Here is a 16,868-nt window from a genome sequence, read left to right as displayed (position 1 = left end):
TCAGCTCAATGGTCTTGTCCTCTGCTTATTGTTGCTTTCTGAAATTTCCAAAACTTAACTTCTGGGGTGACATTACAGCATTTGCTTCCCTTAAGGTTAGCCTATATTCTACACATTCACCAGATTCTCAGCTGAGGATTTGCTCCACCCTGGCAGGTGAGCACCCTTAGGACAGTCTCTGCCACAGGGGCTGCCAGCTCTGTGCACTTCATGCCATGAGTGAAAGGAAAGAAGGTACACTGTGCTCAGCCCCTCAGCTGCCCTCTCTGCAGAAGGAGAAGCCTCTTCCACTCCTACTTTCTGATATCAGTAGTTCAGTACTGGCACTGCATCACTGCAGGTTGCAACTACTTGCACTGCTCCATGTTTCTGGACTGGCCTCTGCAGCTCCTATTGCCAGAGCTCAAATGCACCCAGGAATCTTTTCATCCTCAGGACCTCCTATGCTTTCTCAGCCCCTTCTGCAGTGACAGCATGAAGCAGAGTGGTGGCCTCTGGTAGCCATCAAAGCCACTGGCTATGTGGCAAGAGAGGATGCATGCCCTATAGGCTTCTGGTGCTCCAAAGCCTGTTCCCTCACTGGCCAGCTGGTGAAATGCTCACAGTCACTCTCAGGATTGTGCCAGGCAGGCAGAGCACAGGGAGCCTGTCCAAGGGCTTTGAGGGAAGGCACAGTTAAGCCACTGTTTGAACAGCTTGGTCAAAGGGTTGGATTTTCAGCTGACAACAGTCCTGAAAGAAAAGAAAAATAAAAGAGATGTGTGAACACAATGGTCTCATAGGAAACTTCAGAGACAGACAGGAAGGCTCAGCCGGGCATGAGCTGTGCCCGGCAGAGCACAAGGTGACTTTGACTCTAACTGACAGTTTTAAAGAGGGGGAGAGAGAGAGAAATCAGTTCCAAGCCTGAGGAAATGCTCAGGAAAAACACACCACAGATCAGCTCTGGGATGCTTTAGGAAGCAATGAAGCAGGAAGAACGAGTAAGAATCTCCTCTATCATTGGCAGGAGAAATAAGTGGGTGGACAAAGGCTACAGCCAACCAGGAACCCAGGGAGTACCTTCTGGGCTTGGGGAGGCAGCTGCTTCTGTACCTCCAGAACTGGAGGATGCTCTGCCACCCTGTGCTTCTCCAAACTGCAGTCAGTGCAGGTGGTATTTTTGGAGGAGAGCACATTTCTGGGGGTTTTGAAGAGCTTAGAAGAGTTGATGAGATGGAGAGACTCAGGAAAGCTGCATATAAGAGAAGTAGGATGGTTGAAGATCTGAACTCCAGGAAGACTGCATGGAAAAACTTACGGTGAAGCAGACGAAATGAGGGGAAGCACACACAGAAATCCTGGCCATGAGTTACACTAGAGTGTGGAAAACATGCAAGGACTGTAAAACCTGGGGAGGCTGTTTTGGACTTGGAGTTCCCTTGAAGGAAGAAGCAGTTCTGCACTAACACCAGTAATAAAGTACAAAGGTTAATAATAAATAATGGTCCTCTTGCTGAGAAAACTAGCAGATGCGACATCCAAGGGCCATTTTGTCAGTGCATTGCCCACATCACACTGTGCTGGAACCACCAGTTTGTCAGAACGTTGGTTTTATGTCTCTGCTTGGCCCTCTGTTACTGCCTGGCTAGTGCAAATGCCAGGGGAAAGCCACAGTCCCTGTACACCATGCAGCTTCTGGGGAAAACACCTCTTAATCAGTTCCTACCTGTTGTTCTGCAAATGCAAGTGACACCTGCAATCTTACCAGAATCTCATGGCCATAGGAAACCTTCAGCAGGACGGGGAGGCGATCAGTGCCAATGAAATCATGTCTAGCAGTGAAAGAGGAGAGAGACGAAAACATCAGAAACCAACCTTGTGCCCAGGGTGATAGAATCAGGGTCACACGGAGCATTAGAGACAATTCACTTCCCAGCTAAAGAGTCACTGTTGCATAAGATCCCCGGGGAGGCGGGGATGGGAGCTGGTGGTGGGAGAACGTTCGTGTTTGGGCTGAAATGAGCGATACAGTGTTGATTTTAGTCATACACCTATTTAGGAACCCAAGTTTCTAGGCCAACAAAATGCCAGTACTTCTCAAATACTGTGAAGGGGAGGTGTTCACTTTCCTTCATACCCTCTATAGGCACACAAGGGCTAGCAGCTCTAGCTGAGGACAAAAATATGACTATAACTGCATAATCAAAATCACAGGAAGTGCAGCATCTTGTTCATCTCCTCAACTGTCAGATCAAGGCAGACAAGTGTCCCCAGCATGTCAGACTAAATGCCTTTTGCACTGCAGTGTTAAAGGACATTAAAACATTCCCCTGGGGAAGACAAACTCTATGGAGTCCAGAAACTGGACATGCTCAGGAACCTTTTACTTGCTCATTCTCTGCTGAGTAAGGGACATGTGAAGGGAAAGGATCTGGCATGGAAACACAGGGGAATGATGGCATGTGCTGTTCTGGCACAAAGCACAAGGCTCTGAAGTACAGGTAGTTGTCCTCGTCACCTGTGTGAGAGCTGGACAGATTTCTCCTGTCCTGGAAGAAGTGTTCCTGACTTTGGGGAAACACTGAAGAGCTGGTTATCCTGAATTCTCATCTGGTGGAGCTCCCGAGGGCTAAACTCAATATCCTCTGCCCAAAGCTCCATGTCCATCTTCTGATCAGAAGGAAACAAGAAGGCCCTAGGGAACCAATCAGCTGATCAGCAACAAGGACATGAAACTTCCCCAGGCCCATGGTCAGCACATTCAGTCCAGCCGGGCTTAGCTGGGGGACACATCACATTTCATCAGGTCCCTGCAGCTCTCTGCTTGCTTCCCCACCCAGACCCACCAAACAGATCTCAGGTGCAGCTCCATAACACAGGCTGCACCCAAAAACCCCACCCTATTAATTTGCAAACATCTCACGGCCCTGTGAGTACTTCCAGACACCCAAACAGACCCCAAAAAGAAGGCTGAGCTCCAGCGAGCATTGCTTACCAGTCCACAGGCACCACACCCTTGTTCTCCAGCAGAAGCATCACAAGGGCAGGCTCTGAGCCTACAGGGGCAGACCCAAAGTTGAAATCCAGCAGAAGAGGAGTATACACTGGAGGGATCAAGCATGTGCTGGTCGCAACAGAGAAAGAAGAGATTAAATTGAAACAGGAGGAAGGGTCAGCAGGGCATGACAGGGGAAGGTGATTCTACACTAGCTCCTTTCCTTATAATTCTTATCTGACCTTACACTCTTGGCCCTTTGGGGAGAAGAGATGCTGGGCATAAAGCAGGCTTCTGACTTTCTAAAAAAAAAAATCTTTCATATATGCCTAATGAGAGTGAGTTGCATAAGAGAGTCCTGCTTAGCTGAAGTCTCTCTTCAGCTCCCCAGTACAACAAAGTCACTGACATACTGGAGCAGGTCCAGTGGAGGGCCACCAAGATGGCTGAGAGCTGGCACACATGGGCCAGGCTGAATGGGGCTCTGAGCAACTTGGTCTAGTGGAAGGTGTCCCTGTCTATGGCAGGGGGGCTGGAACTAGATGACCTTTAATGCCCCTTTCAACCCAAACCATTCTATGATTACTTACAAGGAGCAACTAAGAGACCTGGGTTTGTTCAGCCTCATGAAGCAAGGGCTAAGGGACAGCAACTGCACAAGATAATCCGATCAGATACCAGGAGAAATGTTTTTACCATGGAAGTGGTTAAACAGGTGCTCAGACTAACTGTCGTTTCTTCATCCTCAGAGATGTTCAGCTTTGTACTGAACAAGGTCCTGGGAAACCTGACCTATATGTCCCTGCTTTGAGCATGGGTTTAGACCAGAGACTTTTAGACGTCCATTGCAATTAAATTATTCTTTGTTTTGGTGGCTTCTTTCAAGGGTGGGTAAGCAGAGAAGTGGAGGTGAGCAAATGCCTGTAGCACCTCGGATGAGCTGCAACACATGCTAACGGCCACAGCATCTCTGTCTGGCTCATGCAAGAGACTCAAAAATCCTCTAAGCCATTTCCTCATCTCACCTGTGCCTTGTGGGAACTCTGTAGGTGAGCTCGCCGGGAGTCGGGTCTCGCTCCAAGTATTCATTCAGTGTGTCCAAGGAGAAGAGCTTCCAGAGGTGCAACTTGCTGATATTGTTGGCACTTCCTGCTGAACAGGCATCTGTGATGCACAAAGTTGGGTAGATGCCTGTTGCTACAATGCAGCAGAGGGGCTGCTGCTCTTCTTTTGTGCTTGCATGATCTGTAGCTTGGGAGAGAAAGAAACACCAAAAAGTAGTCATGCATCATTAAGGGGAAGCTGCCTGGATCCTTTTGCCTGCAACAAGGGGCAATGAGACCCTACCAAGACCAGAGAAAGAGAGAGAGAAAGAGAGAGGAGAGAGAAAGAGGAGAGAGAAGAGAGAGGAGAGAAATAAAGAGAGAAGAGAGAGAGAGAAAGAGACTTGTACATAGTCTTTACTTTGGCAGCTTCTCAAAACCTCCAGACCACTGGCTTCTAGTTGTACCTTGCTGTGTATTTAGAGATCACCAAAAGACTATGAATGTGATCCTTTTCAATTGTATTTACACAATTTAGTTCTGCACTATGTGAAAAAACCCTTTTTTGATTTAAGCCTACAGTCTAGTCATTTTATGAAGTGTGCCTTGTTTTCACAATGAAAAATAATAAACAGTTGTTTTTATCTTGTCTTCTCCCTACCATTCATGTGACATTGCTATTTTCTACTTTCCAAGCTGAAAAGTCTTTGTCTAGCTAGTCTCTTCCTTTATAAATGCTGTTCCCCACCTCTGAACACCCCAAAACATCCATCTCACCTGTGGGGGTGCAAAGAGCATATTTGATTGACCAGGTGTAATGCAGCCGACGGGCTGGCCTTACTGTTATTCCAACAAAAGCTTTTGATCTTGCAGGGATTGTCCCTCTGGAGCGGTCCAACTCTAGAGCTGTAGGAGATAAGAGATGGTATAAGCTTGTGGCATCACTGGTCCCTCTTACACCACATGTAAGCACACAGATCTCTAAGCCTACCTGCACTCAAGCCACTGCCACCCCTTTTCTAATTGTTAGGATCAGCTTCAAGTGTGGAAGTTGGGATTCCCAGGCTACAACTGTAGGCAGTTTATTGGGAGTATCCAGCCTGCCTTTGGCCAGCAAAGAAGAGGGAACTGCTCCAGAGGAGATCCTCTAAAAAAGCAGCTAAGGGTTGCACTCCAACATTTCTTTTGGGAAGTTCCTTTATTTAACTTCCTTCTCTGCTGGGAAATTGCATCTTATTTCAAGGTCCAGATTGGTCTAACTTCAGTTGTCAGGCTCTGGGTTATGCTTTTTCCAGCAAGATAGAAGAGTCACCTCCTACATAAAGGAGCAGACACCTTAAGGTTTGAGATAATCAATGCAAGCTAGCCAGCAAGCAGACCAACCTCTGAGTTCATGCTAGATTGATTTTGGAGAAAAGAGGGAAAAGCTAAGGCCCTATCCCATGCTAACTCCTTTACAGTACCTAGTGGATCGCTGCGGACCTCCTCAGGGTCACAGGGCCCAGTGATGAGTTGTTCCACACTGAGGATGTAATTCAGAGAACAGATCCCATCATTTAGCAGTACAATGCTGCAGCTTTGCAGGTCACCAACCAGAACATTTCCAAGGTCCAGGCACCTCTTCTGCGCCTGGAATACAAACCCACCATGCTAAGGTCACCGTTACATGTCAAGCACAGTGGTTGAGTGTAGCCACCACTTATCTCCCCATATGCTGATCCCTTGGCATGTGCAGCACAGTGCAAAGGGCTCCCGGTTTCATGTAGGACCTGGCATGCCTTGGGAGATAGAATCATAGAATCATTAAGGTTGGGAAAGGTCTCTAAGATCATCAAATCCAACATAGACCTCACACTGTCAAGTCCACCACTAAACCAAGTCCCCAAGTGCCACATCTACACATCTTTTAAATACCTCCAGGAATGGTGACTTAACCACTTCCCTGGGCAGCCCATTCTAATGACTGACAACCCTTTTTGTGAATAAATTTTTCCCAATATCCAATCTAAACTTCTCCAGGTGCACTTTGGGGCCATTTGCTCTTGCCTTATTGCTTATTACTTGGGAGAAGAAACCAACACCCACCTTGCTACAACCTCCTTTCAGGTAGTTGGAGAGCAGTTAAGGCATTGTTACGGGCCTGCAAGGGGCTCAATCCTTCCTGTAAATGCTTTCTCCTACCATTATTTAGGCTGCTTGCTGGGTAGGATGTAGTATATTTAGGGCTGTGAGGAGACTAGCTGGTCAGCTGCACTTGGGTCAAGGGCTGAGAGATGTTTGCTGGCCCCTTCATGACTGCATTGAGTCCCCCTCTCTTTTGGATAGTTGTGCACTCACATACAATTTATATTGACTAGGTACCTCTAACACATTATCACCTATCTGTCCAACGTGGTTGACACGGGGCAATGACTTACAAAGTATTATTTTATTTACCTCTGGTTGCTTAAGAAGCTTGACTGAAAATGAAGGTGGCTGCACCAATCTGCAGATAATAGGAGGAAAGCCAGGTGGATGTGTACTGGCTATACCACTTGAAAAGGTCCACTGCACTTAAAAATCAGACTAATGGCAGAAGAAACGGAGGAGAGCAGACAGAACAGAGGAGAGAACCATGATTCCCAAGGAGCCAAACGGCTTGTTTGGTTCAGTCTGAAACAGAGGATTTGAGAGCAATCCCAGAGGATTTGGGAAGGTCACATTTGAACTGGCAGGACATTTACAATATGCTGTTGCCATTAGGCCACTAGAATTAGTTCTGTTTTCTACACTGAAAGCACTGTCTGGGAATTTTGCTGTGAATCTTTATTGATTGCCTCCAGCACAGATTGCACAAACAGGGAAAGTCAAAGATCCCCATCCCACCCTAGTACCCCTCCTACTACCCAGTGGGCCCCAGCTCCTTACCCTGATGGTGCCCCGTGCCCCCTTTCCAACAACCCGTAAGGCATAACAGACACTTTCGGGAGACACAGGATCTGAGATTTTCCACCTCACGAACACCATAGCTTGTAGCAGATACTTGGTCTCCTCATCCGGAGTAAAAGTCCATGCCTGAGCCTGCAATCAGAAGAGAAGAGAGTGCTCACAGGAGCTCCAGACCAGAGACAAACCCAAACACCTCAACAGTTGCATTCAATGCACAGTCCCTTCCTCCATTACAGCTAACCTAATTCTTTACAGACAACTCTGGAGACACTCTCCCTTCAATCATCCACCACCTCCATCTGTGTCAAAGACTCATGTTGGGAATGCACATTCAGATATTCAAAGTCAGGCTGTGGCTGTATTGTAGAGAGCAAAGTACAACTTTGGTAGACCTTAAACTTACCATGGCTTCATAGGGCTGGAGGATCCCTGCAGTGGGGCTGACAGACAGGATCTTACTGTCAGACTGAGGTATCTTCCATGTGAAAATCATGGGTAGCCTTGTGCAGTTTTTTATGGTGTACATTCGTGTAGAGGAGGTCCCTACGTAGAGAGGCTTGAAGTATAGATTTCCATCACCTTCTAACTGCAAAAGAAGGGACTCCCCACAACTCTGGAGAGAAATCTCCTGTGGGATTAAGGGGAAAGGTAACAGACATTAGCTAGAAGTTTCAGCTACCTCTGAAGGGACCTTGCAAAGATGTTGCTCCTTCCAAGAAATGAGAACAAACAGGATCTGAAGGAGAGGGGAAGTCCTTTAGTTGTGCTGTGAAGTAGGGCCCTGAGCATAATATGGTGCATTCCAGCAGATGGAAATGCAAGGGAATAAGGGCTACAGGATGTCTGGCACCACAAGCACCTTCTTTATACAGTGCTGATCCCACAATTAAGTGTTGAAAATATTCTTTCATTCCTATTTCCAAAGAGAAAAATCCAAACTAACCATTAGGAGATATAATAGGCATCATAGTGCAAGTCACTGTGAAAAGGGAAGACTACAAAGGAATAAAACTTTGCTCACCATCTTCCACTTCCCTTGCCCTACCTTGGTGTATTCAGGATAAGAGTTCAGCTCTAAAGGCAGGATATGCTGCTGTGAGACTGTGTTGACTGGGTGAGTGGAGAGAAAGAAAATCTGGTGGCCTCCTGGAATGATGTGTCCTGAGCTGGGCTTGACCAAAACAGAGGGGCAGGCAGTTTGGTTCACACTGAAAGTCATCAAAGAGGTGCTCGTGTTCAACAGCAGCATGCTGCAGTAGGTATCAGTGTCAGGAACCACAGGAGGAAAAGTCTGGTGGAGACAAGCAAGAAGGGTTGTTTTCGCTGGATTTAGAAAACCAGTTTAAAGAAAAAGCTTTCATGATATTGAATTCCAGGTTCCAACAAGCACTACCCTGAGTCTACGTAACACTTCTTTTCAAGGAAAGAAATGAAACCACCCAAGGGTATAAAAAATATGGGCTTTTTCCTTCCCACAATGGCCCTCATCTTTCATATGCTCATGAGACCAGTGAAGCTACTTTCCTTTATGGAATGCTTTATGTTCATTTAGTAAGAAAGCTGCTTGCTCGTTTCTGCATGGAGACCAACCTCCTGGATCAAGAATTCCAGCAGGCTGGAATTTGCTCCAATTCATACATATCAGGCTGCATGTCCTGGATTAGCTGAGGAGATTTTCTAAGAGGTTCTCAAGACTATTCTTGCTTCCTAGGATCAGATATCACTTTACCTCATATGAACAATACTTTATTGTGCTACAGAAACAGCAGGAAGTGTGAAGAATACTTCCATTCTACCTTGCAACCACTTCTCTTCCTTAAGTGTGGATTCTGTGTTTGCCTAAGTGCATGCAGAGTACTTGATGCTCCTGGGAGGGAACTAAACACCCTTGTTAGTGCCTATGTTCACTTAAACAGAAAGGAACGAGATTCCAAAAGCTTTCCTCTCAGAGCTAATGAGATGCTCAGCGCAACCTGACATGCTGGAGGCTGGGAAGCTAATGCAGGAAAAAGAACATCCTACTTCTGTACCAAAGCAGGAATCTCCACACCATGAGAAACCACCAAAATCACATCTGAGGATGGTGCAATGGAAGAGAAAGTAAAGACTTCAGACTAAGTGTCTCTGCAAATACCCAAATGTCAATCAGTTACACACCTTGGGGACATCCAAGATATACCGTGGAATGAAGTGTTCCCGTCCTGCTTCATACGTGTGTGCTCTCAGCTTCACAGTCAGGCACCATGACGGACAGATGGTGGCATCATTCTCAACATTGGTGTAGTGTCTCATCACCTGCAGACATGCAAGGGACAGCATAGAGTGTGTGCAGGAAGGGAGTGTAGCAAAGTGCCTTCAAGTGTATGTACCATTGCAAGCAGCTATTTGTTCAATGACATCCCTGGGGCTAAGGAATTTACTTTTTCAGGGAAGAAGGACTAACCAGTGCCAGATGAGGAACAAAAGACCAGTGAGTAACTTTCAAGCAGAAGGATATATCCAAGCTGTTCTGTGATATTACAAGAGTTGCTTTAGGAATAAACATCTATAGACACTCTAGTGCAGTTTGAGAGACTTGCAAATGTTAAGTTTCACCTACCAGGATATTTCTAGGTGCTAAAACTCCCGTAACTGCAGACTTGTGTGGCATGAATCATATGCCATTTGGAAGAAGAGGCTGCAGTAATATACAGTGCCCTCAGCAGGTTTACTTGTGGAGGGCCAGACAAAAAAACCAATTTACTGTCCATTACCCAGACCATGATAATCATCCTTGTATAGGCTCTCATCTACACTAATAGTGCAGTAATTCACAGTAATTGCTCCTTCAAGGAGGTGTACATTGCTTCATGTTCACGGGGGTAAGAGCAAGTGTACCTGTCCACATGCATGGGCTGTCCTTGCTTCTCTCACTTCTTTGCCAAGACACAGGTGAAGGAGAAATTTTAACCCACTACTGTATCAAAGCAGGAGCCAAAGGAGTTAATAAAGATGATAGTTTGTCAAATTCAAAATTAAGGGTTTCAATTGAATTTAAACTCCCTCAAAAGCCTTTATTCTGGAAACAATTGCTTACTAGGTCCTCTCTGGTCTAAGTAATTTCTACTAACCTTGTAGAAGGCAAAACCTTCTAGCTCTGCTGCATAGAGACTGTTGACCTGAGTGGGCTTGAAAAGGACACGGAAGGCTGAAGTCTTCAGAGGTGGGATGTCACAGACTTCAGGGTGCACTAGGAAGGCACTGCCATGGCTTGGAGTCCAGGAAACAATGATGTTTCCTTTGGTGTGGTTGGTCACATAGAGAGGAAGAGGTTCTGCCCTGTGAGGTGGTACACAGCAACCAAAATCATACTCCCTGGGGCTGACACTAACATGAGTGGGAAACGAGGCGAGATCACTTCTTACACCATCACAGAAATATTCAGTCATGGAGTTGGGTTCAAAGTATTCCTCGGGAGGCTTGTCTTGAGAGATCTACAGGATGGAAATACCTCAGTGTGAGCAGAAGTGTACCTGTGGGAGACACCAGACGCTACAGTCCTGACTGCCTTCATGAGCAAGAGGGAAAGCAAGATACACTTCAGTAACAGTTTCCTGAACAGCTCAAAGTTTAGGATTCAGGGAGGCTCCTGTTTGTAAGCCAGTCCTCAATCTAAAACTACATGAACCAAAGACAAACTTGTGATTGAGTTAAATCCAGAAGGCAGTGGCTGAACTGGGGTAAAATCCAGCTGAAAAAGATAGTGTTGGTGTGTGCTGGGAACATTAACAGCAGAGATACTAAAGAAATCAGTCTGGCACCTGCAAGTCCTTCTACATCTGTCTCCTGTGCAACAGAAACCCAGCATATGCAGTGAACAGCTGTGAATGTCTTAGATTCCAGTGAGGGCAGCTCATACCTCAGGGGGCAGCATGAGGGCTCCCTTTCCATCCATCTGCAACTTCCCATCCTTTAGCATCACACTCAGGATATCAGGGGGATAGAAGGTCAGTCCCCTCACCATGTTGGTTCGGTATGAGGAGAGGTGGCTTGCCTGAAGGGTGGTTGGCTTAGCTGTGCCTGAATGGCAGGTACCAAAAAAGTCCACATACATGGGCTCCTGGGAAAACACCAGCAAGAATAATACGAAATAAACTGTCCTTCTGCGATTGCTTTGAAAGTTACACCATGCCAGTACCTCACTTCCAAAACCATGCCTGGGAAAGGCTTAGCATTTGCAATGCTAGGCTGCCACTTACTTTATGTCTTTTTGTGACACAAGAACTTTCTCGAAACTGGAGTGAAAATTGAAGGCACTCAGTGCACAGCTGTGCAGCTAAATTTAACTCAGAGCCCTAAATGGACAGAAGCCACTGAAGATGCACCTCACCCCACCCATAGGCATTACTGACTGTCTGCCACATCCTATTGCTGGTAGGAATCTGCACCAGGGGGATTCCACTCAACAAGAGCACAGGTCCTGCACTTGGGTCACAACAACCCCAGGCAGAACTACAGGCTTGGGACAGAGTGCTTGGAAAGCTGTTCATCAGAAAAGGACCTGCGGGTGATGGTTGACAGTTGGCTGATCATGAGCCAGCAGTGTGCCCAGGTGGCCAAGAAGGCCAATGGCATCCTGGCTTGTATCAGAAATAGCATGGCCAGCAAGACTAGGGAAATGATCATCCCCCTGTACTTGGCACTTGTGAGAGTATGCCTTGAATACTGTGTTCAGTTTTGGGCCCCTCACTACAAGAAAAACATTGAGGATCTGGAGTGTGTCCAGAGAAGGGCAGCGAAGCTGGTAAAGGGTTTGGAGTCTTATGAGGAGTGACTGAGGGAGCTGGGGGTGTTTAGCCTGGAGAAAAGAAGGCTCACTACAACTACCTGAAGGGAGGTTGTAGCCAGGTGGGAGTTTGTCTCTTCTCCCAAGTTAAGAAGTAATAGGACAAGAGGAGACGAATTTAAGTTATGCTCGGGGAGGTTTAGATTGGATATTGGGAAAAATTTCTTCACTAAAATGGTTGTCAAGCACTGTGAAGCTGTCCAGGGAAGTAGTTGAGTCAACATCCCTGGAGGTATTTAAAAGACATGTAGATGTGGCACCTGGGGATATGGTTAGTGACGAACTTGGCAGTGCTGGGTTAATGGTTGGATTCAATTATCTTAGAGGTCTTTTCCAATCTTAATGATTCCATGATAGGTATCAATGAAAATGCAGGGGGAAGAGATTTTCAGGGGTTACTAAGTGAGAGAGGCCAGCCCTGTTGGATTACAGTGGAAGATCCTTCTAAAGTATCACAGCAATGAAACCACCCTTTGCCTCCCATACCTGATGGTGGACAAGGCACGCGACTCTGCGGTGATAGGTCATCGGGTGAGTAGGTCGAAAGGTCACCTTCAGCGTTAGTGTTGTTGTGCCCTCCAAGACTCCACAAGGGCGATCCAAGGAGAAGACGCTTCCTTTGCAATCAATATCAAACTGGTAATAGGCTGGGACATCTGACATGTTGCTGATTTTCAGTGTCTGCATCAAACTTTCTCCAAGATTGATCCATTCAAAGTCCACAGAATATTGGTCCAGGGACACCAAAGGACCTAGCACAACATGCAAGACATATCCTGGACTTGTCACAGCTGTTTCTGTCAACATGTCACAAGCCACTGCTGCACCTAACTGATCTTCCCAAACCAGATCACCTCAACAGCCAGCACACCAACCCTAGCAAACAGCTGGACATTCACTTAAAACAGTCAAACATCTGTCTCAAGCAGGTGTAAACCCCAGACAGTACACCAGGGACAGCCAGGATCCCAGCAGAAGGTAAGCCTGTGACTGTGGGCTATGATAGTTCCTAGTCCTTCCCCAAGCATTAACCCTCTCCCTGCAGTGGTAAGAAGATGGCAGGGAGAAATAGGGAAGTCTTTCACTCTGGTACCTTTACATGAGCCAACCACCTTCAGAACAGTCTCCAGGAGGCATCCAGCAGATGTGATAGTGAAATAGTTAGTACTGTGCTCTCCTACTACTTGAGGCTGAAACTGTATGCACAAGACCAGCTTCCCTTTGGCAGGAACAACGCCATGGGACACATTACAGGAGAAAACATAATCACAAAGCAGAGGATCTTTTGCTCGCTTTATCCTACATGGTGCGTCAACCTGCAAGTAGAAGAGAGACAGGTTACCAAAGGGCCAACATGAGCCAGGATGGCTCTGAACTCAGGGCACTAATCAAGTAAGAACTGCAGTTTTCAGCAGAGCTGAACACCAACAAGAACACCAAGGACAGCACAGAAATCCTGTGCAGCAAACTTCTGCCCTGATGGAGAACTGGCGGCAGCAAACTCCCACAATACTCTCAGAAGTCAGTGGGCTACAGCAAAACTCTGATCTCTGGGGTTGGAGTACCCCTCCTGGTAGGGAGAAGGATGACTCAAGGTGTCCTCAGGGGCTAAAGTAGCCTAAGTGACTGCTGTGACCATTGGAACAGGAAGGTAAATAACTTATTTCCCTCCATCCACAGTTCCACCCTGTCCAGGGATCTTCTTTTCACAAAAAAAAAAAAAGAAAAGCCAGTGATCTGACACCTTCCTCAAGCCCCTTAAAAGAAGGTCCTGATCCTTGCCTGGTGATGCTGAGCATCACTGCAGTGCAAATAATAACAGTACAACAAACAAGTGTGTCTTTGCCACTCCTGAGTTGCAGAGCCTGGGGAGGGAGCACTGCTGTCATCCATGTCAGCAGTCTGTGAGTACATCCATCATTTAAGGGGCTGGGATGGGCTGAGCTGGCACAGGTAACAAGGTGCTCAAATACAGCCCTTCTGACTTTTAGAACAATTCACTGGGCTACAGTCCACTGAAGGCAGCAGAAGATCCATCACCTGCCTGGGACATATGCACACCAATTTGAGACTGCCACAGAGGACTGACGGGCTTGTCCAGAGCGAGCAGGAGACCTGCAGGATGCAAAGGACAGTGGTGGCTGCCTGATCTGGACCAAGCACAGTGAGAAGCAGGTGGGAACTGCAATACCATGCTGCAAATGGCTATGTTTTTAGCACTGTAGTTGGAAAGCAAGGGTGAACAGCCTTGTTGGTAGGGGAAGGCTCATCATCTCTGTTTCATTCACATTCAAACTTAGGTTACTTTCACAGCATTAAGGGAGACAAGACCACATGTGCCACAGAAATGTGTCAGCATGCCAGCTTCTCACGAGAAGTCAATCTCCCTCTCCACATACCACAGACAGGTTGAAGATTTCTACACACTTTTCCACAGTTGTCCCCACTGGCACTGATCCAAAGCACAGGACATCCTGAAACTTTCCAGGCTGTACACCTTCATACTCCTTCCCTGTCACGTGCACACGGAGATAGGGGTACTTGGCTGTTGAAGAGAATAGTATACTGGATTAGGAAAGAGAGATGGAATCTCCATCCTTTGATATTCAACACTCAACTGGACAAGCCTCTGAAGAACCTCAGATTACTCTGAAGTTGGATCTACCTTCAAAGTTGGCCCTGGTTTGCACCAAATAAGCTCCCTTCCAGCCCTAATTCACTTAACTCAGAATCACATCTTTTTTTTGTCAGTGGCCACAACAAGGCACTTCAGGCAAGGACTTGCTAATGAAACCATTGCTTATTTTATCTTGCATCCAGAAAGCTTTAGAAATTTCCCTCTGCCTCTCTATCTAGCAGGGACAGACAAGACACTGAGTGCAGACAAAGCCAGGAGTTCGTGGAGGTTTTTTCCAGTGAAATCCTCTTATTTCTTTCCCTTTGTCAACTTAAGCAGGCCTCAGAAATGCTGTTTTGGCCAAAGCATGCCACAAGACATATTGGACACTCTGTCCCTTCAGATAACACTTCCAAATTGGCAAAAGTACATTAGAGAATTTCACAGGCCACTTTCAAACCATGGGCCTCACTTGCTCATCAATGGGTTGAGCCAAAAGTGGCACAGCCTTAGAGTGCAGGCCCTCCCTGTATCTCTGTGGAATGCTATTCCACAATTAGGGGTGATACATATTTCTTTGAGTGTTAAATGCAAGAAAGACTCACCTATGGCTTTTAGCTGGATTATCCTCTTTTGTTTCTCTTGATCTCCAAACCAGCATGTGGCTGCCCCATCATGAACCCCAGCCACTTTGGGTTGGAAGACCACCTTGATCATGCACTCAGCACCCGGTTTCAGCGTGCCATGGTCAGGAATCATGCAGAAAGGACTTGGTGTCTTCCAGGCAAATGTGGTAAAGAGATCACTAGGAAATGGAGATACATTTTAAGCAGACGAATGGATCGTTTGCTGCCAGTGCAATCATGCATAGAATGAGCCTTTCCCAATGGGTTATTCAATTAGGATGTGAAGCAACCAATGCTGAATGGCAGAATCTCTAATGCATCTGGACAAATATGTAATGCTGAGAAGAACTTCGTCTCTAGTCTCTGCAAATCTTCTATTCACACTTTAATGAATCTTAGCTATTATGTCTAAGAACTTTACTAATGGCTGTGAAATTTTTCAGCTTCATCATGTGCTCTGGAATTAGTATTCACTTTTCCTGTATCTAAATTTGCTGCTACTTAATTCCAAATGAACATTTGTTCCTCTGTTATACACCCAGGTGGGAAGAAAGGATTGAGTTATTCCCCTAATACCTCATTCAGCTCTCCAGAACTCACTTTGCTTGTTTGACTTCCGCAAAGAACATGATATGCCATCAGCTTTTTCTATTTTATTGATTCCAAGCTGTGTGTTAGTTATCATTCACATCCTCCAACACCCTGGACCTCTCAGTCGGTACAAATTATTTCTCTAAGTGGAGAATGAATCACTTGAAATGGCTGTACACCCCTCCTTGCCTGGGAACTTCACTACATTCCTTTCTACAGTACTGCTTCATTTACTGTCCTTCCCTTACTAAGACTCCTTGATAACTGGGAGCATCTTTGCTCCTAAATTACTAAAATGTTTCCAGCTGGTTGCTCATCTCTCCCTGCTCATGCTGGGAAGGCTGTCTTTAATTAACTGGAAGCCCAGGCCTCTCCTTTGAATGTGGGAAATTCTCAGTGGGACACTGTGCTGGTCCCCACCTAGTTCCTGGGCACAAATGGTTCTTGGCATGTGATGGAAACAGATGGATATGAGATGCCCAGATGAGCCCACAGTGACCTGTACTACCATTCTGCTGCTTTTTCTGCCAGGACCTCAGAGGAAGCAGAGTTTTGCTGCCTGTTAAGGCAGCTAGCAGATCTAACAACAACTGGAACGAGCTGCATTTAATGGAGAGTCCAAGAGGGTAGCAAAATACCTGGCAAAACAGAAGGAATGTCTGCTCAGTCACATCTCACTCACCCAACATTGCGCACAGGGAATGTTGTCTCCGTGACACTGTGGACAGCACAGACAGGCAACTGAAGAGCAGCCGGGAAGGACACACGGAGGCGTGGAAGCACAGCACGCAGGGTAACAGAGAACTCACCCTCAGCTTTCACAAAGCAGATGCTGTCTTCATACTCTCTCTGCACAGAAAAGCAAGGGGAGACAGCAGTTAGAAGGACTCCACCTTGCAGGTACTGCAGCTCCACCCGTGAATACCCATCACCTTCACCTCTGCAGGTGTTAGGGAAAAAATGTCAGCAATAGAGACACCAGCGGAAGCCTCTGTGCAGGACAGAGAGCATATGAATCATTTGGAAAAGGCAGGTAGTGTGGAAGGTACTCAGGCATACTCCTAACTCTGTCAGGGAACACACAAACACTCTCAGGGAGAGCAGTTGAAGGCCACATTTGTTTCACCTGATTTGTTTCAATGCAGATGGATTTCTCTCAGTATTTTCAAGATCCCAATTCAGCTGAACCGAAGCACGTACAACCTTTCTTTGAGCTCCACAAGCACAGACATATTAGTCTTTGATTAAATGCTTTGTCAGC

General features: G+C 46.5%; 1 protein-coding gene across 9 annotated transcripts in view; it reads right to left on the bottom strand.

The window, feature by feature from the left end:
• Nucleotides 1–16,868, bottom strand: part of CFAP65 (cilia and flagella associated protein 65) — a 32,222-nt gene that overhangs the window by 12,324 nt on the left and 3,030 nt on the right. For 5 of the 9 annotated variants that reach the window (XR_004358116.1, XM_032693759.1, XM_032693761.1 and 2 more), the window contains exons 4-20: nucleotides 16,290–16,456; nucleotides 14,996–15,195; nucleotides 14,173–14,318; nucleotides 12,867–13,089; nucleotides 12,260–12,525; nucleotides 10,847–11,047; nucleotides 10,059–10,421; nucleotides 9,106–9,243; nucleotides 7,994–8,239; nucleotides 7,352–7,576; nucleotides 6,928–7,080; nucleotides 5,484–5,649; nucleotides 4,798–4,926; nucleotides 4,003–4,228; nucleotides 2,978–3,106; nucleotides 2,501–2,677; nucleotides 1,748–1,814 (exon numbers count right to left, since the gene is read on the bottom strand). Coding sequence is in view for 8 of the 9 variants with exons in the window: in XM_032693759.1 (XP_032549650.1) it covers nucleotides 1,748–1,814; nucleotides 2,501–2,677; nucleotides 2,978–3,106; nucleotides 4,003–4,228; nucleotides 4,798–4,926; nucleotides 5,484–5,649; nucleotides 6,928–7,080; nucleotides 7,352–7,576; nucleotides 7,994–8,239; nucleotides 9,106–9,243; nucleotides 10,059–10,421; nucleotides 10,847–11,047; nucleotides 12,260–12,525; nucleotides 12,867–13,089; nucleotides 14,173–14,318; nucleotides 14,996–15,195; nucleotides 16,290–16,456 (3,222 nt within the window). In the remaining variant the exon portion in view is untranslated. Of the gene's footprint in view, nucleotides 1–1,747; nucleotides 1,815–2,500; nucleotides 2,678–2,977; nucleotides 3,107–4,002; nucleotides 4,229–4,797; nucleotides 4,927–5,483; nucleotides 5,650–6,927; nucleotides 7,081–7,351; nucleotides 7,577–7,993; nucleotides 8,240–9,105; nucleotides 9,244–10,058; nucleotides 10,422–10,846; nucleotides 11,048–12,259; nucleotides 12,526–12,866; nucleotides 13,090–14,172; nucleotides 14,319–14,995; nucleotides 15,196–16,245; nucleotides 16,457–16,868 lie in introns of all 9 variants that reach the window. The other 4 variants (XM_032693760.1, XM_032693763.1, XM_032693766.1 and 1 more) reach the window with 3 other exon arrangements.

The sequence above is a fragment of the Chiroxiphia lanceolata genome, chromosome 7, assembly GCF_009829145.1.
Source record: "Chiroxiphia lanceolata isolate bChiLan1 chromosome 7, bChiLan1.pri, whole genome shotgun sequence".
NCBI lineage: Eukaryota > Metazoa > Chordata > Aves > Passeriformes > Pipridae > Chiroxiphia > Chiroxiphia lanceolata.
The sequence above is the reverse complement of the archived record's forward strand: the minus strand, read 5'-3'. Positions and strand labels throughout refer to the sequence as shown.